The sequence below is a fragment of the Phascolarctos cinereus genome, unplaced genomic scaffold, assembly GCF_003287225.1.
Source record: "Phascolarctos cinereus isolate Bilbo 61053 unplaced genomic scaffold, phaCin_HiC Scaffold_7;HRSCAF=346, whole genome shotgun sequence".
NCBI classification, from domain to species: domain Eukaryota; kingdom Metazoa; phylum Chordata; class Mammalia; order Diprotodontia; family Phascolarctidae; genus Phascolarctos; species Phascolarctos cinereus.
Window position 1 is genome coordinate 47,027,429 of NW_027556180.1, and position 25,234 is coordinate 47,052,662.

Sequence of the window (25,234 nt, forward strand, 5' to 3'; positions counted from 1 at the left end):
TTCTGTTTTTTAAGGCTTTCTTCTCTTTATTGTTGGGTTTGTTTGTTTGTTTGTTTTGCCTCTTTTACCATTTGGCCATTTAAGGTGTTATTTTCTCTAGTTTTTTTTTTGTGCTTCCATTACTAAGCTATCAACTCTTTTTTCATGATTTTCTTGCATCACTGTCATTTCTTTTCTCAATTTTTCCTCTACCTCTCTATTTGATTTCTAAAATCCCTTTCAAGCTCTTCAAGGAATTCTTTTTGGGCCCAAGACCAATTCAAATTTTTCTTTAAGGCTTTGAATGTAGCAGTTTTGACTTTGTTGTCTTCTGAGTTTGCATTTTGATCTTCCCTGTCACCATGGTAACTTTCTATGGTCAGGATCTTTTGTTGTTGTTACTATTTGCTCATTTTCCTAGCTGATTTCTTGACTTTTAACTGTATATTAAACTTGGATTCTGCTCCTACTCCTGGAGTTGGGGCACTGTCCCAAACTTCAGGGTTTTTGTGAAGCTAGTTCTGGGAGTCTGTAAGCTTTCAATTCTTCCACCTCTAAGGTGAAGTGTATTACTACTCTCCTGGCATGTGCTCTGGTCTGTGAGTAACCTCAAGTACTCTTTTCTGCCCTGGAACAATGACCAGGGTCCCTGCTCCTCTAAGGCCACAAGCTCTGCTGTGCTAGCATTCCTCCTTGCCCTGGGATTTTGACCCAAGACTGTAACCCAAATCTGAGTATAGGCAAAGCAACAGAGTCCTGCTTCAGTGCTAACAAAGAGACACTTGTAATCTCCTTCTGACCAGTTGTCTAACCTTCTTACTGTTTGTGGGCTGACAGCTTGAAAAGTAGGTGCTGGCACTGTTGATTCCATTATTCCCAAGGCCTGCTACTAGTTTTCTGGGACCCATTGAGAGATAACACAGCCTGTGCTCCACTATCATCCCAGTGTGATAGACCCTTCCTACTGACCTAAATTATTGTGTGCTGGAAACTTTTTTTTCACCCCATCCTTTTATGGGTTCTTCTCCTCTAGAATTTGTTTTGAGGAATTATTTAAAGTTGTTTGGAGGAGAACTTAGGAGAGCTCAGGCAAGTCCTTGCCCTTTCTCTGCCATCTTGGATCCACCCTTGGAAGATAATACTCTTAACACAACCAGAGTCACCCTTTTTTAAAAGGTTGATTTCCACCCTTATTCCATTTCTTTATAAAAAGGCCTTTTTGTTCCTGATCTATCCTAACCTTTATCCTGTCTTTTGGACAAAGAAATGTTGTTTCTTAATATTCTAGAGAAACCAAAAAGAAGAAACTAAAAAGTTTCCTACTATTCTTCCACATTCCTTGGGCCTCTGTTCCCTTATGAGTAAAAATGAAAGAGTTGGATTCAATGTCCCTTCCAACTCTAGATCTAGAATCTTCTGAATACAGCCTCAAATAATCCAAGACAGATATATAGAACTTCACTGTGTAATGGATCAAGAGTCCGCTTCAAAATTGGGAAGAACAGGGGTCAAATTCCATGTTTGACATTTGCCAGCTATTTGACCCTTGGCAAATCATTTAACCTTCTCCATGCCCAGACAATTCTCCGACTACCAATTATGGAGGATTTGTTCTTTTGCATAGATGAAAGAACTTTCCACACTGGACATCCCCTAGAATGATGAAATCACAGGTTTCAACAACAACAGCAAAATGTGATTATAGAATAAGTGCCAGGATTTACAATATAACAAACAACTGCTCAACACATTCCACTGTGCCTGCTGTGCTCACCACCTCTTTTGCTGAGGACAGAGAGGTATTCACATAAACAAACTCTCAATGGTGCATGCCTCATTTGTTTTAATTGGACATATTAGCCATAGGAGCATCTACTTGGAAATTTACGAAAAGATGACACAAACAAGAACAAAGAAGACCTTTATTGATCTAGAATTCAAAAATAGACTTTTTTAAAAGCCTCTGATATATTTCTTCTTTTTTACAGGTCAATGAGACCAGTTTTCCTCTTTGTGACTTGTAAGGTCTCTTTTAGCTCTAAATCTTTGTCTATGATCCAAAGAGATTTACATTGCAGAATGGAAAACTATCTCTCTCCCCTCTTCTATGAACTCTCTTCTTAGCTAACATATACAAAGTGCTTTGCAGACCTTCAAAGCATTATTTAATCATCAGTAGTTATTATTGTTATTGGCTTTAGGTGTAGTATTAGAGAGAGTAATACCACAGTATGTGAAGAGTTAAGCTTGGAGTAGGGAAGACCTAAACCCAATTCTCAGCTCTGACATTTAACCAATGGGGCAAATGACTTAAAGTCTCAGTACTTCCTTCGGTCAGCTCAATGCTAGGAGTACCTCATAGCAGAGGGAAGCACAGCTCCATCTCATACTCATGTTTTTATTAGAATGTGTCTCTCTTCAGCCCCAGGGGAAAATGGCTTTCACCCTGACAGCAGCCTCTGAGTATCCCTAAGCCTTGTGTGAATGAGAAAGGAGAATGACCAGGGATGTCACATACACTACTGTGTGACCCTGAGAGGATGTGTCAGGGCCTCCACTTCCTCAAGTGGCTTCAACTCCAGGTCTTCACTATCTACCAGGAACCTCCCTTGACAACTCACAAAGAGCTTCCTTCAATAGCAGGACTAAGAAATTAAACTCTAATATTCAGTGACCTAGAGAATGGAATTTAATTCAAATCAACAAATGACTACCATGTGCCAGGTTCTGTTCTAGTCATTGCAGATAGAAAGTCAAATAAGAAGTCTCTACTATCAAGGAACTTAAATTCTACTCAATAAAGTGATTAACAATGATGCACATTTCTACTAATTTATGAATGCTCTATTTATGAGCATTCTCTACTTAGAATCATGTGGGCCACATGTAGTCATACTTTATTAAGAGTTGGGGGTGGCAGCCTCAGACACATGATACTGACTGGCTGTGTGACCCTAGGCAAGTCACTTAACCCCCATTGCCTCACCAAATACACACACATATATACATACATACATACATACATGCATACATACATATACATATATATACACATACATACATATATGTATGTGTATATATATACACACATACACACATATATACATATATACACACGTACATACATACATATATATACATATATATACATATATATACATATATATGTATATATATATATATGAGATGGGGTGGCCTCAACTGGGAACCATAGAGAACAACAAAGAACCCACCTTCTTCTGCTCTTCCTGAGGTTCCATGACCTCATATCTTACTGAATGTGATGACCTGCTCTTAGGCCACTGAGATCCCTTTTCTCTGCTTAGACAGAGACATTCTCCCACAGAAGCCAATTTCACCCACAATACAAATAAAATGTAGACTCACTAGTAATTTGATATCAGTGGTAGTATAGGTACTAATGGAACCCCATATGATGTTGTATCTGGATGACCTCTCAGATTTCATCATACTACAATCAAAGGTATAGCCTCATGAAAAATGTGTGTCACGGATTAAATGATAGATCGTGATTAAGCAGGCCTTTATGGCCTGCCGTAAAAGGTTTCCATGAGAAAATTCTTCCCAGTTCCAAACAAACAACTTTCAGAACACAGCCTGAACATTAGAGAATGTCTACAGATGCACAGATACCACATTACGGGAGGAAGTGCAACACCAGTTGATTACTAGCAAACACCAAAGTATTTATCAGTTTAAGGAGCAAGATTTAATTGTTACTTTTGGGGGGAGATAATCAGAGTTAAGTGACTTACCCAAAGTCACACAGCTAGTAAGTATCTGAAGCCATATTTGAACTCAGGTCCTCCTGACTTAAGGGCCAGTGCCCTACCCACTGTGCCACCAAGCTGCCCCCAAGGAGCACCACTTTAAACAGAAAAACTACTACAGAAATTACGTAGAAGTTAGACATGCCATGCAACTATTTCATAATTCCAGATTCTAGTGTGTAAACTAGGTTGCTGGGTACTTTTTAACATGGAGTTTTTCTTTAAATCTCTCTGTCCTACAGAACAAAAGACTTCATGAAGAGATTTTGATGAGCCTACATCAATGTTACTAGCATAGAAGAAAACTGAAAACTCAAGTCTGCAAAGGAACATTGGAGGAGTTAAAGTAAATTGTGAATGTAATCATTAGTAATGGAGTGTTTTTAAAAATAACAAAAATTAAAACTTTCTTGTTAATCTTTGAGTATAAGCTGCTAGAGATTTCAGTAGGATTACATTATGGGAGTGTGACACTATTAGTGATTGTTGTTGTTAAGTTATTTCAGTCATGTCTGACTCTTTGTGACCCCATTTGGTGTTTTCTTAGCAAAGATACTGGAGTGGTTTGCCATTTTTTTCTCTAGCTCATTTTATATCTATATCTATATCTATATCTATATCTATATCTATATCTATATCTATATCTATATCTATATCTATATCTATATCTATATCTATATCTATATCTATGTCTATATCTATATCTATATCTATATCTATATCTATATCTATATCTATCTATCTATCTATCTATCTATCTATATATATATAAATTTTTTTCTTTTTTTTTGGTTAGGCAATGGGGTTAAGTGACTTGCCCAGGGTCACACAGCTAGTAAGTATCTGAGACCAGATTTTAACTCAGGTCCTCCTGAATCTAAGGCTGGTGCTCTGTCCACTGTGCCACCTGGCTGCCCCTCCAGCTCATTTTAAAAATGAGGAAATTCAGGCAAATAGGATTAACTGACTTGCCCAAGGTCATACAGCTAGTATGTGTCTATAATCACATTTGAACTCGGGTCTTCCTGATTCTAGACCCTGCAGTCTACCTACTATTCCACTTAGCTACAATAACAACTATGGTAGGAAAGACTTGCACAGATGGCAATCACAGTCATTGTACTGGAGATAATAAAAATTCTAATACAGTGAGGAAAAAAATATGGATATTATCTGTCTCTTCAGAATAGTCTTGATGATATTGGATAGAGCCTTGACCCCTTTCTCCATCTCATTTCCGTTTCATTCCCACACACTTTGAAGGGCACAAATATTTGAATACTTCCCATTCAATCAGCATTTCACAAGCACTTCATTGTAAGCAGAGCACTCTACTAGGCCACTGGGGAGGGAAAATATATCAATGGATTTCGAATCCTATCTATCAGGATACTCCCTGCAGTGGAAGGGCTCCCAACTCATCTACACCTTTTTGTCCTCTCTATCTTGTCAAAGTCTTCTATTGAATATTCTATAGAGGTCTGGTCAGTCTCACTCGAGCCCTTTTCCTGATTTTTTTTTTATTTTTACCATTCTCTCAGTACCAGGACAACACCTAAAGATGGGACAAGATCCATTGGGTGAGGGGGCATGAACTCTAGTGAGTCTTGGGTTTGTATCCTACTTCTGACCCTCACTAATGCTGGGACCTTGTGTAAGTAGTTATCAATGTTCTGGTCTACAAAATGTGGAGGTTAGAGTAGAGAGCCTCTAAAGTTCCTTCTTACTCTAGATCTATGGTCCAGTGGTGCCTTCCCACATGAAACTTATAATCTTGTAAGGATACCTGAAACATAATACAAAATAACACCCACAAAGATAAATCCCAGAGGACAGTCAGGGTCCTACAAAGACAATACATCACATGCCTCTGTCCCTAGCCCACTAGGAAGTTGGTTGGATTCCATAGAATCCAAGGGGAAAAGAGTAATGAAGAGAGGACCAAGCAGGTTCCAAGAAGAGCCCATCCACCATCTGCAGGTGGACTGTTCGAGTTAGATGCCTATATAGAGAGGATCCAGAGAAGGATTCAAATAAAGAAGAAATTTCATATTAGCACCCTCTGGAGGGTCAAGGAGCTCAGATGAGACACTTCTCCAGACACATAGGGACCTCTTCCCCCAGGAAGGGGAGGATTGAATCCAGAGGCTATCTCAGAATCAGAAAGAGGTACATTTTCAACTTCTATGATGTGATTATGTCATAGATAGATAAATAGGTAGATAGATAGATATGCATATATTTATAGATACACACAAATATATATATATATATATATATATATATATTAATATGCAGCTGCCAAATATATATATGTATATGCCAATATATGTATGACATGCAGCTGCCAAAATGATATGCCTAAACCTCAAATCTGACCATTTCATTCCCTTGCTGAAAAAAAATTTCTTCAGTATATAAGTTCTTTAGTCTTCTAAAGTCTATAAATAAATAAATATATAAAATAAAAACTTCTAAAGACTTGTATAAAATATAAATTCTTCTCTTTGTCACTTAAAATCTTTTATAATCTGGCTTCAACTATCTCTTCTGGACTCATGCCCTATTAATCCTCTTCATGTGTTCTACATTCCAGCAAAAAGATCCAACTCACAATATTTTGTGTCCCACTCCTGTGCCTTTGCACAAACCCTCTCCCATGCCTGGAAAGTTCTCTTTTCTCACCTTCACCTGTTGGAATCCCCAGCCTCCTCAAAATTCAGTTCAAGTGTGTGCCTCTTCCTATAAAAGGTCCTCTCCTGGGGCTGCTAGGTGGCGCAGTGGATAGAGCACTGGCTCTGAAGTCAGGAGGACCTGAGTTCAAATGCAGCCTCAGACCAAACACTTAACACTTACTAGCTGTGTGACCCTGGGCAAGTCACTTAACCCCAATTGCCTCAAAAAATAAAAATAAAAAAAATAAAAAGTACTCTCTGATCTTCCAATTGTTAGCCCTTCCTCCCCCCCCTCAAAAAAAATTATGTATAATTTGTATTTATGTCTCCGGGTAAATGTTATTTCTACCAAATAGAATATAAGCTTTTTGAAGGCAGTAATTTTCTTTTTTCACATTGCAAGCATGTAGTGGGTACATAATGAATATTTGTTGAATGAATGAAAAAAGTGGCATGAATAATTGCAATCTTCACATAATTTTAAAGAATCTATTTTAGCTAGTGGGTTCAATCTTCCACCACATCAAATCTTTTACAAATGAGTAGGAAAATGGGCTAAATCGTTTTTGATCTCTCCTTTCCCCTGCCTGTAGAATTGTTACATTCCAGGGTATAAAAATTCAGTGGAATGCTGGAGGGATGCTTAAAAAAATAATGAATTTAGATCTTCAAGAGACCTCAGGCTAATCTTTTCATTCGTCATAAATAAGGAAATTTAGGTACGAAGAAGTGCAATGGCTTACCCAGGGTCACACAGGTATAAGTAGTCACAGAGAGGAAAAACACAGGAACAATTTAGTTCACAAACTAGGTCACATCAATCATTGAATAATCAAGAACTGGCTTGAATAGAACAAAAAAAAAAAGGAGGAAAAGTAGTTATGTCAATCCTGTACCAAGTCATATTAAAATATATCATCTAGATTCCTCCCAAAAGGCTACTAGTCAATAAGCTTTCACCTTACCTTTAAATTGCCAAAGTTCTGTACGTGACAGGACACTAAAACAAAATTCCAGAGTTACACAATTCTTTACACAATTTCCTATAAAAAGAAAACAATTTGGAGAAACTGCCTATTGGCAGGCTGTTTTACATAAAAACTCTATGATTACTACAAATTGAAGGCCACCTTTTTCAATTTGTTATTGAAGAATTCTACCTGCTTTGACCTCACCATAGGAATTCATTGAAGGAATGAACTAAAAATATTCTGTCTAGTTAATGTGAATTTTTAATAAGTCCAATACCCTCAGCTGTTTCAAATGGGAACGAAAGAACTAAATAAATAAAAGACACATAAAGTGAAACGTGCATCTTTCCAATAAAGTGTTCTTTAAATCTGCTGATCTCAGACTCAGTACCTTGCATACATCAGACTTCACTCATATCCCACATGCCTGTCTTTATTCTTCATAAATGCCACCAATAAAATTGCTGTCTCTTATTTAACATTCTGGTCAGCATGCAAGCATTGTCTTTCAGCACATAAAAGAGTGCACGTTGTATTATTTAAGCTATAGGTTCATTCATATAAATTCATTCATTCATTCAACAATCAGTTCTTGCTGATTCGCTGATTCCTATGCTACAGGAGAAGTGGACAGTTGCATGTAACAGTAGAGGGTGTGGTCACGAATACCTAACTCTACTACTCTGACCTCTGTCCTGTTTCTTCCATGCATCCATTTCTAGGATGAACTACAAAGCAGCTGCTATACTCATTCACCCTGCCCTACTTACACTCTTGATTGAAACTTTCTTAAAGAGTACATCTCCTTGTGATCATTTTTTTTCCCAATCTGGACCTGTGCTTTCATCAGTGTGGAAATTCCTTCCATGGATGCAGCTTTATCCATTCACCATTCATCCCCCATTTATTAAGGCTTTGCTGTTTGCCAGGCACTGTGCTAGCTAATGGGGATTCAAAGACAAAGAAAGAATTTGCCCCTACCCTCAAGCAGCATATTGGTGACCACCAACTGATCTGTAATTTACATTCTTAGAGAATTTCTTCAGACACTGAGAGATTGAATGACTTTATGTAGGGTCATATATCAGAACTTGAACTCGGGATCAAAGCTGGCCTAAACTCTGTGTTTGGGAGTATAACTGAAAGTACTAAACTGGTTGTAAAAGTGAAGCGGAGAATTTGTGGCCCTAAAAACTATTTCATCCAATTACTGAGATAATGTACTGGCCACCACTGATTTAGCCCAGAAGCTCATCAGGCAGGCTGTAGGAGTGATCCTAGTGAGGAGGGAGCCCTCGGGAAGCCTTCTAAGAATTGAGGTAAAAGTTGGAACCAGAAAGGACTTTAGATGTCATGACCCTCATTTTACAGAAGAGGAAACTGAGGCCTATAAAAGTAAATATGACTCCTATCATAATGTCAAAGATGGAGAGATAAAAGGAACTAAAGGTCATCTAGTCCAAAACTCTTATTTTTACAAACAAGGAAACTCAGGCCCAGAGAAGTCAAGAGATTTCCCCAAGGATGCACAGGTAGCAAATAAAAGAATCAGGATTCAAACCTGGTTGCTTTGATTACAAATCTAGTACTCCTTCCACTGCATCAAAGTTGGGGAAAGGTAAAAGAACAAGCATTTATGTAGCACCCACTATATGACAGGCACTGTGCTAAGCACTTTACAAATTCTATCATTTGATCTTCTTTTTAAATTAATTTATTTCTTCTTGGTTTTCAACATTCACTTCCAAAAAATTTTGAGTTCTAAATTTTCTCCCCCATCACTTCCTCCACCCTTCCCAAAGTTGGCATGCAATCTGATGTAGACTCTAGATATACATTCCTATTAAACATATTTTCACATGAGTCATGTTGTAAAGAAAAATTAGAACCAAGGGGAGGAACCACGAGAAAAAAGAAACAAAACAGAACCAAAAAAGATAGAGAGAGAGCAAAGAATGTGCTTCAAGCTGCACTCAGACTCCATAGTTCCTTGTCTGGATGTGGACAGCATTTTTCATCATGAGTCTTTTGGAGATGTCTTAGATCCTTGCACTGCTGAGAGAAGGTAAGTCTATCAGAGTTAGTCATTACACAACATGGCTGTTGTTGTGTACAATGTTCTCCTGGTTCTGCTCACTTCACTCAGCATCAGACCATATAAGTCTTTACAGGTTTTTCTGAAGTCTGACTGCTCATCATTTCTTATAGCACAATTGTATTCCATTACATTCATATACCACAACTTTTTCAGCCATTCCCCAATTGATGGGCATGCCCTGCATTTCCAGTTCTTGGCCACCACAAGAAGAGCTGCTGTAAATATTTTTGTGTACGTGGATATTTCATTTGATCGTCACAACAACCTGGGAGGTAGGGGCCATGATCATCCCCATTTTACAGTGGAGGAAACTGAGGCAAACAAAAGTTAAGTGATTTGCCCAGGGTCTTGCAGCTAGTAAGTGTCTGAGGCAGGATTTAAATTCAGATCTTCCTGACTCCAGGCCCAGCACTCCATGCACTGTGCCTCCTAGCTTGCCTAAGGGACTTCAGAGCTAGAGTTTGGGTTTTCATATATCCTGACACACTTCAGAGGCATATTTAAGTCCCTGAACATAGTGGGTGCTCATATAGTTCATACGGTGGGTGCTCATATAGTGGGAACCACATATAGTCATGTTTTATTTCCCTTCCTCAAAACTGGTTTCTAGGAGTTCTTAACCTGGAGTCCATGAATTCTTTTTTTTTTCTATTTCAATAGCTGTATTTCAACAAAATTCTCTTCCTTTGTAATTTTATGAATTTTATTCTAGTGTTTAAAACCATTATTCTGAGAAGAGGTCCGTATATTTCACCAGACTACCAAAAGGTCCAAGACGTAAAACAAGGTAAGGACCCCAACTCTAGTCCCTCATCTTTTGAGCTCTGCACTTCGAAGTCTGGTTGGGAATTAACTTGAGAGGAAAAATGGAGTGGTTAAAATGACGGAATGACTAACAGAGACAGTATCAACCTAGAAGGTCAAAAAGTCTATGTTGTTGTTCAGTTGTTTCTGATTCCACCTGACCACATCTTGGATTTTCTTGGCAAAGATATTAGAATGGTTTGCTATTTCCTTCTCCAGCTCATTTTACAGATGAGGAAACTGGGGCAAACAGGGTAAAGTGACTTGCCCAGGATCACACAGGTAGTAATTGTCTGAGGCCAGATTTGAACTCAGGAAGATGAGTTTTCCTCACTCCAAGTCTGGCACTCTAACCAGTGCTCCACTTGGCTATCCCTAAATGTCTACAGGTTTCATATTCTAATCCCAGCCAATTTATAGCTAGTATCCTTAAATATTTTAATACTCTACTTTCTCCTTAGCAGATAGAGCTCTGGCCCTGACTCCGTCTCTGTACTACAAATGAAGATGAGGATGCTACAAGATATCTACTGTGAACATACACACAAAAGTATCCACACGATTTTTCATCGGGGGTGGAAGGAAAGGGATGGAAGGATTCTTTCTTTATTGTCTTCTAAATTTTTTTTATTGATATGTTTTATTTTTACATCATCTTCATTTCCAAACGTTTCCCTCCTCCTTCCCCTCCCCAGCAAGCTATTCCTTGTAATAAAGATTAAGAAAAAGGGGGGCAGGAAGCAATTCAGCAAAACCAATAGATACACCAATCACTAATGTTTCAAGAGATACCAATGCAAAGTGCTACATTAGAACAAAATATGTTCTATCCATTATCAGTGAAGAAGGCCATGGTCAAAGATGATGAAAGATAGAAATAGTTACTGTTGTGGTGCTGTGGGAAGGCAGGCATTCTAATACATTATTATACTTGTCAGATTTGAGAATTTAACAGATTTCTGGGGAAAAAAATTTGGAACAATATCTAAACTAGAAGAATAGCTTCTTTGCTCACCGGGATACTATGGCTGGGGTACTATGCCCGTTCCCTATTACGTATCCAGGAATGCAGTCTAAGTCCGGTTCAGTCCTAGGGACCTTAGCCTCTAACAAAAGGGGGCTCCCTTTTTCCACACTCATTGGCTCATTAAACATCTACCCCAACATCCTGGGGAAGATTTTGTTTATAGTTTAGGTTATGGTTTGTAGGAAAGGTTTCCTCAAAAGTAAGAGAAGAAAGACATTGTCAGAATGTAATATGAATTATGTAGGGGACAGGGAATTTATTTCTACACACATATGAAATACTAAACATATAAGACTCATAAGGTACATTAACAAAAACAAACATCTAGGAGAACCTGACTTCAAATCCAGCCTCAGACAGTTAACACTTACTAGCTGTGTGACCCTGAGCAAGTCACTTAACCCCGATTGCCTCACCAAAAAGCAAAAAACAAAACAAAACAAAAAACAGCTGGATTCAGTATATTAATAATATTTCAGGCTTTTGGGAGGCTAATACTTCAACCTTATCAAAAGATAAAGTAGTTTAAAGTCCTGCTATTTGGACACTTTACATTTCACCTCAGCTCTGTGCTGTCTAAATAATGCTCAGTAAGTAAAACGGTCAGTCTCAGGCCAATCTTCCCCTCAGTGGCCATATTCTCTGATGCCAAAGCTTTCCTTGCCACCAGTAAGCTACAATGGTGGGACCTGCCTCCAAGCTTGGTCACATCCACTTTGATGTTCATGATCAGTCATTCATTCAGGAAATGAAGCAAAGAGCAAAAAACAGCCAAGGGCCCAGGAACTAGCTTTTCTGTTTGAGATTATATGTCAGAGTGGCATCAGGATGGAAGAAAGGTAGTAGCTCGATCCTTCAGACCCCACCAAAGGGAATCTAGAGACAGAGCGTATTACTTGTCACATGAGAGCACCGTGACCAGGAGGCGAAGAGGAGGCTGCCTCTTCTTTTACCTGATAGCACTCCATCTTCCTGCCACAGTCCTGAGTGGGAAGGGGACCAAGGGAGCTCCCAGATCTTGGGGTACCACCACATGCCAAGAAGCAGGTTTTAAAGCACCTACATGTCAGCCAGAAACAGGGAGGGGAACTCTGATCATGGTCCATGAAATGGCCCTATGGTCTAATTCGGCCTCTCCTACAACTAGAAAAATCATCAAACTATACACTTTCTGCTATTACTAAAATTACTTCTTACTGAAATGTGTTTATAAGGTAGACCAAAACCAAAAAGGTCTAGATTTATGGACTTACAAAGCTCCTTTTATTTACTCACAATTCAATTCAAAAAGATTTTGAGTTCAGACTAGGTGAACGCAAAGATCCAAATAAAACAGAACCTACCTTAAGGTAGGTTCCACTTGAATGTGATTGGGGGTGAGGGGGGAGAGGGGATCTTTGCCTTTGGGAGAAGATAGTCAATAGATAAGAGTTTATTAATGAGTTCAAGCTTATTAAGTATTGCCTAAAGTGTCTAGCTGGGTGGATCATTGGATAGACTGTTGAGTCTGGAGTCAGGAGGACCTGAGTTCAAATTTGGCCTTAGACACTTACTAGCTGTGTGACCCTGAGCAAGTCACTTGACCCCAATTGCCTTAGGAAAAAGAAAAAAAGAAAACCCCACATGGGGCCCTCAAAGAGTCAGACGTGGCTAATTGACTAACCAACAAAAAAAATGCCCAGTAGCAAAAGGGAACTATGAAAATAGGATAAAATGAGTCTAGACATTTGCATAAAGCACCAACTGGGAAAGTAAGCCAAGCCATTGCTTTTTTAATGGCTACTTGTCCAGGAGATCACAAAAATGAGGGCTGCTTTATGTGTTGAAACTTTCCTTTTCAGTTAATTCAATTAGTCTGGGTGTTGCATATCTTCAAGTAAGCAAGTTGCTCTTTCCATCGGTTTCCTGGTGATGACTAAGAGTTCCATGTTTGGGTTCATTTTTCATCATCCTCTCTGTTTATTTAGTGTGTTCACAGCACTGTGGGAATTACAGCTAAAACACAGAAGAGGTCTGCCAATGTAAATGAAAGAAAGGATAGAGTTAAGCAGGCTCTAATTCCTAAAACAATAACGGTTGATTTTGTTAGTAACGAGAATGGATTGACAAAGAATGACCTATTTTTTTTTGTTAGGGTCAGTTTGGGTTTGGTTTTTTCCCTCAGTTTGTTTCTGAGAATTGGGCCAAAAGAAAAAGAAGAAAATTGGTATTTGCTTTATTGAAGCTGCAATTGACGGTTGTGCAATATTAAGCTGTGTCAATCAGGCAAATAAAGGAAAAAACCCTGACATAAAAATGGCTTGCTTCAGTTGCATTTCACTCTCTCTTAGGTTCCAAGCCTGGAAAATGCAGCTTTTGTTACTAGTCAGCTTTCTGTTTTTCTGCAGTCCCCAAGTCTGGGCAAGAGAGAGGCACTACTATATTGGGATTGTTGAAATAGCTTGGAACTATGCTCCCATCAGTGATGAGAAGAAATCGAATTTTGAAGACTTGTAAGTTAATGTTTTCTATTGGCTTGTGAATGCATACATACCCTTCATATGTGTGTATATGTGTGTGTGTGTGTGTGTGTGTGTGTGTGTGTGTGTGTGTGTGTGTATATATGTATATATACATCTTTGTGTGAATCATCAGCAATTTGTATTTTAAAATGTTCATCTCATATTAACTAATTTCTAAGAGTGTATGGCTCTTCTCTGCCTGGAATTCTCGTCCTCCCTTTCTTTCCCCTCTCTTGAATGTTACCTCTTCTTAGTATTATGTTCCCTTTAAGTAGCAGGGCTACAAACCCCTATTAGGAACAATATCAAATCCTTTGGGATTTAATTTTAGCTTTTGTTTCATTTTGGATTCATTATTAATACACTTTTAAATTATTTTTTAATCTACAAATATAGGTCACATCCCACTAGAAAAAAATTCAACAACAACAAAAAGATGAAAGAAAAAAGTCTATATCTGTTCAATGCACATCTATTTCTACTAGGGTTTTTTGGTAATTATTTTTATTTTAAACTTAAATACAAAATGAGAAAAGGAAAAAAAACATTGCTATGCACACAACATATGATAAAAGAGGATTCAATATGAAACAATAAATTTCCATTTCAATAAAACCTATGTAACAAATACTGCACATTATTTTCAAAGCAGCCCAGCTTTTCTTTGCTTCCTTGTTGGTTTTCTTTTATTCTCTGCTATGCACTTTTTACATTATTTTTCCCTCCCTACCCCCCTCACCCTAAAGAAGGCTACAATTAAGCATGTGTACATATATATATATTTATGCACATATATATTCATACACCTATATGTAAGACCATACTATGCTTATTTCCACCTATCATCTGTTTCTCTGAAGGTAGATAGCATCTTCCTTCACAGGTCTGTCTTTCCATGTTTTTCTAAATTAACCAGCTTATCATTTCCTACACCACATCCTATCTGAGAGATTGTCTGTGAAAATTTTTTCCTGGTTTTCTGCATTCCTTCTATTCTTGGTTGTATAGGTTACATTTATACAAGAAAATTTTGATTTAAAGTAATCAAAATTATCCTTTTTATACTTTAACAATGCTTTCCCTTATTATATAGTTTAAGGTCTGATAGTGCTGAATCTACATTCTTTACATGTTTTTTCCTGGTTTCTTTGAAGTTCTTGGCCCTTTGCTCTTCCAAATGAAATTTATTGTCCTTTTTCTAACTCAGTAAAAAATTTTTTAGTAATTTAATTGGGATGACATTGAATGAATTAACTAGGTTAAATAGTCATTTTAAAAATTACTGGCTTTATTGGCTTTGCCTACTAGTGAATAATAAATATTACTTCAATTATTTAGATCTGAGTTTATTTGTATAAAAAGTGTTTAATGTTCATGTTCATATAGTTACTGTGTCTGTTTTGGCAGGCATCTCCTTTTCAAAAAAAGGTCAATCCCTATCCCAATTGAAGCAAAATTCTCAATACCAATAAAGACAAATCCAGGGTTGTGAGTGGAGTTGGAGACCTTAGAGAAGGCAGCATCTACTTTTGCTGTTCCTGGCAATTCCTCCCTCCAAAAATCCCATCTTCTTCTTTGCTATAGTCACATATTCACTATATAAGATTATTCTTAGAATTTGTCTACTGTGTAGAGAGAATAAAGTGACCATGAAGTTCCTGAGTTTGGTTGTTGCTAAGGACAGCTGCAATCACTTTTAGTATAATGGAGATAACCTCTATGCTTACTAGGGATGGGTCCTGGCTCAAACGTCTCCCTCACTACCCTGGCAGTGACTCTCTTGTGACTCTGCATGCGGTATTCTAATTATGCAGTTGATGGCATGAAGATGACTCAGAATATCTGTGTTTTTACTTCTGTGTGTGAAGAGTAAATATGGGTCCAATACTATGGTATTTTTATGTATTAAGACATTTTCTTGCTTACCCCAACTTGTCCATACCAACTTTTTCCATTTGCAGCCAATAATTAACCAAATAATTAGGGATGTCCAAAGTATTCGGTTGAGACACATGATCAGAAATCCACATTGAGCGGGTTGTGTGATGGATGTAACCCTGAAGACAACTTAACAGTTGAATATAACTCAATTACATAAATCATTACATTCAGCTTCAATAATAATTACTAAATCATCTAACCCCATTAAGATGATTCTTGATATCAATCAATTTACACAACAGTGAATTCAACAGATTGCTAGGCCCAACTGACCTATTATCTCATGTGTGCTAGCTGATTAAGTTTTCTAAAAATTTCTACAGTCAATAACCATCGGCCATGTGCCAGGCACTGTACAAATCTTAGGCCGACTACAATCCACAATCAGATCCCAGATCACAGGATCACAGTATCATGTATTTAGAGTTAGAAAGAGCCTTTCAGCTCACTCATCTCAAGTCACCAGATGACACAATGTCATCAGGCATTGTAACCAAATGAAATAATCTTCGTAAAGTGCTTCGTAAACCTTAAAGCACTACGTAAAGGTTAATGGTTGTTATAAGAATTATTGTTTTGCTGCTGCTGCTGATGATGATGATGATGAAGTGGAAAGAGGTCTGTCTTAGAGGTAGGGAGAACTCTTTGTTCAAACCCCACTTTGGGCCCAGGCAAGTACTTAACCAGTGTCCCAGGCAACTTCTAAAGACTGAGTTGTAAACCATTTGCTGATAGGCATTGGTAGAGGGCATTTCCTTGTGCCAGGAGTTGTCTGTGCCAAATGAAATCACAGGCCAGTCCACTCCCCCTAAAAACAGAACAAAGCAAATAGGCACCTAGCGCTATCCTCATTAATAAGCAGTAACAGAAAAGTAACTGAAGTTCTTCCCTAGCCTCAAGGAGCTTCCAATCTAGTTGGGAATACAATAGTACTCATGCACACAAAAAAGTAAATCTTTCATAACAATAATAAGGTATAAGCATATATATTATGCATAAAACAGCATTATATATAACAGCACTGTAATAATATCCCGTTTATACATGCTGTATTTCTGGCAATTAAAAGAAGCTTGGAGTGTCATCACTGTCTCAGAGTTTTTGAGCTCAGGTCAGAATCATGATTCATTCAGGCACTTACTGGTTTTTAACACACTTTTCCTCATTCACTTGGCCTTCCTTCATATCCCCAGCTCTCAGTACCGTGCCCGGCACATAATAGGCATTTAATAAATGCATGTTGACTGTCTGACTTGGTTAATAAAAGCTGGAAGGGACCTCAGAGGCCATATAACCCAACCTCTTCATTTTGTAGGTAATAAAACAGAGGTCCAGAGAGCTGGGGTGATTTGCCCAAAGTGACCCAGTTTGTAAGCAGGAGAGATGGGATTTGAACCCAGTCCTTCTGACTCTGCCCAGTGCTCTTCTGATAGCTATGAAAATAAAAGCCTCACTTTGCCCATACAGCTGTAGCTACAAACCATCCACACATACAGAAAATATCTCTCCAATGCACAATCCCTTCTGCATCCAAAACAGTGGAGTCTTGGTAGTTCTAGTTCACAGACTGGAAAAATCAGCTTAGAAGTAAAATTGAGGCAGGCATAATAGATAGAAACATGGAAACAGAGGTGCAGCTAAAGACGTAGATACCTTAGGTATAAGCACACATGTAGAATATATTTATAGTGTGTGAAATCACTGGTCCTGGTGGTATCATATATGATATGATGTCATGTGATGTGATGTGATATGATGTGATATATAATAGATGATAGGACATGGATGATGCAACAACACAATAGAATATGATGTAATATTATACATAAAACACACCTGTGAGTACATGTATGTTGTATTTTAAATATAGGCATATGTTACATGTGTGTGTATAAGAACCCATTTTACTGGGAAGTACTAAACTGAGAACACCAAGTGTATAATAGTTAAAAGTGGATTTTGCCTGAAAGACTTACCCATAGATGATATTATTCCTTTGTCTAAGTAACTCCCTGACAAACTGTAATGATGTTGTGTATTTTTTATTTCACTTCTCATAAGAATTCACTTCCAGGAACCCCAAGCTGGAGCTTTGGAATCGTGGAGACATTATCTAATGTGTTCAGCTGCCCACTGAAAGAATTATAGTGGAATGTTATTTATTTGGTTGACTGAACAACTATAATTGATTCTTCTGGTTTGATAACTGGTTGGCAAAACTCCTTGCATTCTTCCTGTAACTGGCCCTTTGTCGCAAAGCTGTGACCTTTTGGTCTTGTTAAAGAGTGTAAGCAAATATGCCTTCTGTAGAGAATTGCGTGATACAAATTTTTGTTCAGACCAAATTGGGTTTCACAATATTATGGGAAGATAGAAGAATCTGATTACAGGTCAGAGTAAAACTAAGAAAATCTCTGAATGTTGGAAAGTCCAAAAAATAATAGGACTTAACAAAAATGTACAGAGAAAATTTTAGTTTCACACACAATTCTCATTTAATATTCACATTTGTTGGTATTCCTTAAAGTTACAATTAAAAGACAATTTACATTAAAAAAGAGAAAAAAAACCATATTCTTACAACTACACAAGAGTCCTACCTCAATGCCTCATTTTGGCATGGAGTCCCATGTCCCCAGAAACAGAGAGCACAAGCTCTGGAAAGCTCCCAATGACTCAATGAAAGACCTTGATGATATCAAACAATTATTTTGACCTGTATATTGATCACCAACTAATTAATTCTTTGCCTATGGTGGCTCATGAAACAGAAAAGACTATGGAACAAATTCCAGGGCTTGAATTGTATAATAAATTCTGCCTGCACATTCTTCTAACAACTCAAATAGCAATTTTTCCATGTCCTCTCATCCTCTTGCTACTCTTGACCGTGTTATCCTGAAAATCCTCCATAAAGGATCCCTACAATCACTGGGAGGGGGCAGAGTCCCTTCTCTACAGGCAATTCTTATTCTGTTATGTGGATACCAATAGAACACATGAGTTGCCCATCATTTATCCTTGCTTTCATCACATGGCCAACCCATCTGTTTTTCCTACTCATCATCTCTTTAATAATAATAATATCCTGGGGCAGCTAGGTGGCACAGTGGATAGAGCATTGGCTCTGAAGTCAGAAGTACCTGAGTTCAAATCCGACCTCAGACCAAACACTTGACACTTATTAGCTGTGTGACCCTGGGCAAGTCACTTAACCCCAATTGCCTAAAAAATAAAAAAAAATTAAAAAATTTAAAAAAATAATAATAATATCCTCTACATTGCATTTCTTATACAATTCTTGATGGGTATTATGTTACAACCTACTCACACCTTCCACACACCTATCCAGGGCCTTTTAGGGATATATGGCTTTCATTCTTCAAGAACTGCAGCATTGTAGGCTAAGTCAGGCTAAGTCTAAATTTAGCTTAATTTCAGTTTAATTTTGGTTCAAGGTTTTTGGGTGTTTTTTTTTTTAATGCAACAGGCACTTGTCAACCATAAAATCCAATTAAATGACTAAAAAATAAACATTAAAAGCACACAATCCAAAAATAAAAAGGCTATTGAGATAAGACACTCCCCTTACAGTTCTCAGATCAAGAACTTAAAGAAGCCACTTCCTGGCATTTGGAACTGAGGAAATGCCTTCAGATGACCTTCCTCACCCCGCTGATCCTTTTCTATTTCAAGCTCCCTGGCCTGTAAAATATCATGGCAGCTAGCTAAGATGGGGGGGAGGGGAGAAGGACTGGCCTGGCCCCCAAAATTGCAACAGCCCAGGCTCCTAGCACATGTGACATTCCATGACTTGCAGCTATGCAGAATCATTCAAAGAGTATTGTCCCAAAAAGAGGTCTTTCTTTCAGGGAGAAACTGGGGGTGGTGGGGTGGAGAGTGTCATTATTACTGAAGGCAGTATAGTCTACTGTCTTTCTTCTACTCATGTCTGGGCCCAGCTCATTGTCCACACAGTGTGTGCCATTTATCGATTGGGGAATGACTCCTATTTTCATAAATTTGGTTCAGTTCTGTACATATTTGAGAAAGGAAGCTTTTATCATAGAAACTTGCTGCAAGTTTTTTCCCCCCAAGTTTCTTGCTTTTCTTCTAATTTTTAGCTGTGTTGGTTTTGGTTGTACAAAAAATTTTTAATTTTATGTAATCAAAATTATCCATTTTACTTCCCGTGAGCCTTTCTGTCTCTTCTTTGGTCATGTACTCTTCCCCTAGCCATAGGTCTGACAGGTAATTTTTTCCAAGCTTCCCTAGTGTGCTTATGATACCATTCTTTGTTTCTAAATCATGCACCCATTTACAGCTTATCTTGGTATGCAGTGTGAGATGCTGGTCTGTGCTTAGCTTCTGTCAAACTGCTCTCCAATTGTCTCAGCAGTTTTTGTCAAATAGTGAGTTCTTGTTCTAATAGCTAGGATCTTTAGGTTTATCAAGCAATAGGCTACTGCGCTCATTTGTTTCCGTATATTGGGTTCCTAACCCAGTCCATTGATCAGCCACTATGTCCTATCCAGTACCAAATTGTCTCAACGATTAAAATTTTATAACTGTAGTTTGGGATCTGGTTACTGTTAGGCCCCTGTCCTTCACATTTTTTCATTAATTCCTTTGATAGTCTTGACCTTTTGTTCCTCCAGAAGATTTTGATTAATAAAAAAATTTATTTTTTTTCTAGCTCTGTAAAGTATTTCTTTGGTAGTTTGATTGGCATTTCACTGAATAAGTAAACAGGCTAAACTCTTTTGAATGATGAAGGATCTCACCCAGCAGGCTCTACAATGTTTACAGTAATAATCGGTACAATACAATTGCAGATATTTTATGTATTTCCTAATTAGAATAATTTTCAGAACATTTAAATAATTATTTTATTAGCTTCAATTGGATTCTATTTCAAAAGCACTTATTAAGTGTATAACATTTGCCAAACATTGTGCTAGATGTAACCCAAAGCTTAGATGTCATGATTTTGACCTAATGGAACTTATAATCTAATATGAATAAAGTATAAATATGCAGAAAACCATAACACACAGTAATACATTATACATGCATTAGAGAGTTTCTAACAATGTGCTTTGTGGTCCAGGTGGAGAAAGGTCATTACTGACTGAATGTATTAGGAAATGTGGTTGGGAATGTTGCTTCTGCATCACTCATCAGGGTGATGAGTAGCTGCTGGGATGCTGGCAGCTGTAGGCTGTTGACAAGGAACTATGGGGAATGAGAGAGGTAATTAGGGGCATAGACTCACGTGGTGAAATTAGGAGCTCCGGATAGGCTGTAAACTCTACATTACCCAGCCAATGGGGAAACAGAGGAGGGAACTGAGATTCGGGCCTAGGAATAAAAGCTCTCCTCTCCCTTCTATAAGGTATGCCCACACATGGGACACCCAGCCTGGTAAGGTCGTTAATAAAAAGTTTTTTTCAGGTTCACCAATAGCTTCATGGAACTTTTGTTGCTAACATGTAGAAGGTAGCATTTGATTTAGCACTTAAAAGATGGTAGGAATTCAGCTCATGAAAAGTAGAGGTAGTACATGCATGCTTGAAGAATAATTTCAGCAAAGGCTGAATGGTGGGAAAGCAGAGGATGTATTTAAGGAGCAGGGAATAATACAGGTTAACCAGAGTGTAGACTGCACAGAGAGAGGCATCAAGAGATGGAAAGGTAGAGTTCTCTAATATCATGGCAAGTCTGGAAAGACAAACCAAGGAGTCTGAGGTAGGGAACAGAAGGTTAAGGTAAGGAGCCACTGAAGATTTTCAAGTAGAGGAGCGACATGACATATGCTTAAGGAAGACAAGTCTGACCACTATTTGAAGGTACAGTCTTGTGGAGTTTCAAATATTCAAATATTCACCACTCTTATGGCCAATTTTCTGGTAGTGATCCTCTATGTTCGTCCTCAAGAAGCTATGTATTAGCACTGCACAGGGGTCTCTTTTCAATGATTTTTCAGCTTGAGAAAACCCACCTGAATTTTTGCTTTACTGGCATTGTGTTTGGGTCACCTCTAAACCTTGATGAGATGGTCCATGAAAGAGATAAAATTTCAAAATGACTTTTAGTTGTATGCCGCACTTTCCCAATGATGGCAGAGGGGTGGCAAAAAAAAAAAAAAGGAAGGGATATAGAGTATACCAGCTATACCTTTCTTTATCCAATTACAAATGTTAATTCAATCTTAGTATTTCTAATATGCAATCTTTACCCAATGATGAATTTTTATGCTATTAGAGAAATTGAAAGACATCCATATTCACATTTCCACTATAAAATAAACCAAAAGACAAAAGAAGTTGGCCAGAATTGTTTTATGTGATCTAACTAAAATAAAAGGTATCAGCAAGGACATGTATGTCCAGAAAAGGAGAAGAAACTGGCATGAAACATAATGGAAAAGCCTAGATATACAAGTCAAGCAACCATGTTACCAAGGGAATAAGACAAAGGCCTTTAGTATGTTAGGTTCATTTCTATAGAGAATTTATAGGAAGTCCTCGGTATAAATCATATAGGAGCAGGCATGGAGAAAATTCAACCTATACCAATAAAGGTAATGCCCATATCAGTGAAATCATAGTTCCATTTAAGCAGAAGGGGCTAACTCTCTCTATGGGCTTAGGTGGGAGTCATTTCTGTATTCTTTATTGTATAAATCAAATGTATTTTGTTTTTGAAGCCTTGTGAGCCTGACTGATTATGAAGGGAATTAGGTTTAATCACTATTAAAGAAATGCTGTCGTTTTCAAGGTGTACCAAGATCATACAATCAACACAAACTTACCAATGTGTGTCTTATGTACCAGGCTATGAGATAGATGCTGAGGCTACATATACAAAATGAGTCAGAGAAGCTCAAAGTCTAGTAGGACCCCTTACAACAGGAGGAAATCTTTCAGATAAAGGTAATGAAACCCTTATAAGAAGAAGCAAAATGGAGTTGTGAGTGGAGAGCTAGTCTTAATTGTGTTCAAGTCTTGCCTTTGATACAAACTGGCTATGTGGTGATGGGCAAATCATCTAACTCTTCAGTGTCCTCCAATTATATCAGAAGACAAACTTGTCCTGTTTATGTGGTCATTGAGCCCTTTTAAATTCAAATGTTATCGGAGAAATGGCAACTTTGCCTACCCCTGAGAGTTCCTTCCACTTACGTTTTATATATCTTATATGCATGTAACTGTTTACGTGTTTACATGTTATCTCCCTTTAGAATGAGAGCACTTGAGTGCAGGGACCATGTTTCTCTCTCTCTCTCTCTCTCTCTCTCTCTCTCTCTCTCTCTCTCTCTCTCTCTCTCTCTCTCTTCTCATATCCCCAGCACTTAGCACAATGCCTGGCACATAGCAAACACTTAAATGCTTGATAACTAATTTATCTTTTGCAGAGAACCTGAATCCCAATTTTATCTTCAAAGAGGGCCAGACAGAATAGGAAGTACATATAAGAAAGCCAGTTATGTTCAGTATACTGACAACCTCTTCACAAGGACAATTGAAAAACCATCTTGGTTGGGGTATGTTGGCCCTATTATTCGGGCAGAGACTGGAGACAAAATTATCGTGCATGTAAGAAACTTTGCTTCCCGAGCCTACACTTTCCATGCACATGGGGTGACCTACTATAAAGACCATGAAGGTAAGATTGTCCCACTCTGTCTTTCCTGAATATTCTCCTGGAATTTTCCTGGTTCTTTAGTAGAATTCTAAGTGTGAAGATTTTGAAAGGTTTTCACTCTGTAAAAACTTCATCTGTATCTTATTCTAAATCCTCTGAGTAATAATGACATTAAAAACGTTGCAAGGATTAGTAGATAGAGGGCCATCCTTGGAGTATGGACAACCTAGAACCCTATCCAGCCTCTAATACAGTCCCTCCAGGTAATTCACTAAGGCTATGAGATGAAGTACAGAGGATAATCTGAACTGACGCAAGGGGTTTCCTCAGAAGAGCTCCTCGCTCTAATGGAATTATCTGTCTTCCTTCTCCACATCCTCTCCCTACCCACTACAGTAATAATCATGTGATTATCCTACCTCACAAGCATGAAAATGAATAACCAGATTGATTCAGGTAGTCTCCCAGACAACTAGGATTTCTGTATGTCCTCCCTTTACCCAGCTTGTACTGCCAGGTTGAGAAAAGAGCTATGGGTGAGGACGTAGCCAAGTGAGACAGGAAAAAATAAGAGGGAAAGAATACTTTCCTGTTAAGGGTACTCATTAGGTAAGAGGATCTCTAGCCACTGAGCCCTGACTCTTCCAGCGCCACTCCCCCACCTCCATTGTCAAAAAACCCTAAAAAAGAAAAAAGAGAAGGAAAGAACTTGCAAGCTACATATGAAATAGACACACACAGCCTGAGAGTTACGGACTAAGTGTCCCTGCTCCTAACCATCATAATAGTGAAAATGCTATCATAGAGATAAGAGGTGGCACTGTCCTCAGGCGGCAGCTCAGCCCACTGCAAGTTTGGAAGACGAGATCAAATGAGAGCTATTTTGATATTGACAGCTACTCTGTGATTTTGTTGCAAGCACTGCCACTGTGGGACTTCAATGATTGCTGTTTCCTAGGTGCTGTCTATCCTGACAATACCACGGGCCTGCTCACGGACGATGACAAAATACAACCAGGAGGGCAATATACGTATGAATTACTTGCCGATGAAAACCAAGCCCCTGGTTTTGGGGACAGTAATTGTATGTCCAGGATTTACCACTCACATATAGACGCCCCAAGAGACATCGCCTCTGGACTCATTGGCCCTTTGATAGTCTGCAAAAAAGGTAGAGTAAAGATTATTTTACTGTTGCTACCCATGCCCCTTCTTAGTCCTACACAAAATAAATGAAGAAAAGCTTTGTCGGCTAGTCATGGGACCAACTGGAAGTAACCAAGCCCAAGGTTAATCTACGGGGTTTACTTGTTTGTTCTCTCTTTTCTAAGTCACAGATCCCTTATTCAGAGTTTGAGCAGGTCAGAGAAAGAGAGAACAAGAATGGGAGGGAAGGGGAGAAAAAGAAAAGAAGACAGGGAGTCAGGAGGACTTGGGTTCAAATCTGGCCTCAGGCACTTACTAGCTGTGTGCTCATGGGCAAGTCACTTAACCTTGTTTGCCTCAGTTTCCTCAACTGTAAAATGAATTAGAGAAAGAAATGGAAAAACCACTCCAGTATCTTGGCCAAGAAAATCCCGAGTGGGATCGTGAAGAGTTGGACGTGACTGAAACAACTGAATGACAACAACAACAGAATTTCAAATTCCACTATAGGTGTGGAAAGTGAGCAATTTTTGCCTATTTGAATGGCTAAGAGCATTGAGCTCCTGCAAGAGGGTATAGAACACGCTATCACTTTTCATTATTAGTTTTTCCATAAAGAACTCTGATACTAGAAATGCACTCTGCCGTGTTAGT

At 38.3% G+C, this 25,234-nt stretch overlaps 2 protein-coding genes across 4 annotated transcripts in view; both read left to right on the forward strand.

Annotated features, from left to right (window-relative positions):
• LOC110203323 (ceruloplasmin-like) overlaps positions 1-1,975 on the forward strand; it is a 52,083-nt gene extending 50,108 nt beyond the window's left edge. The window contains exon 19 of the mRNA XM_078147655.1: positions 1,968-1,975. Coding sequence (XP_078003781.1) covers positions 1,968-1,975 — 8 coding nt within the window. The remainder of the gene's footprint in view (positions 1-1,967) is intronic.
• Positions 1,976-13,337: 11,362 nt separating this feature from the next.
• The window catches only part of LOC110204790 (ceruloplasmin-like), a 66,793-nt gene continuing 54,896 nt past the window's right edge, over positions 13,338-25,234 (forward strand). For all 3 annotated transcript variants that reach the window (XM_020980917.2, XM_020980918.2, XM_020980919.2), the window contains exons 1-3: positions 13,338-13,837; positions 23,205-23,455; positions 24,393-24,605. In XM_020980917.2, the coding sequence (XP_020836576.1) occupies positions 13,641-13,837; positions 23,205-23,455; positions 24,393-24,605 (661 nt within the window). In that variant the 5' untranslated portion in view covers positions 13,338-13,640. The remainder of the gene's footprint in view (positions 13,838-23,204; positions 23,456-24,392; positions 24,606-25,234) is intronic.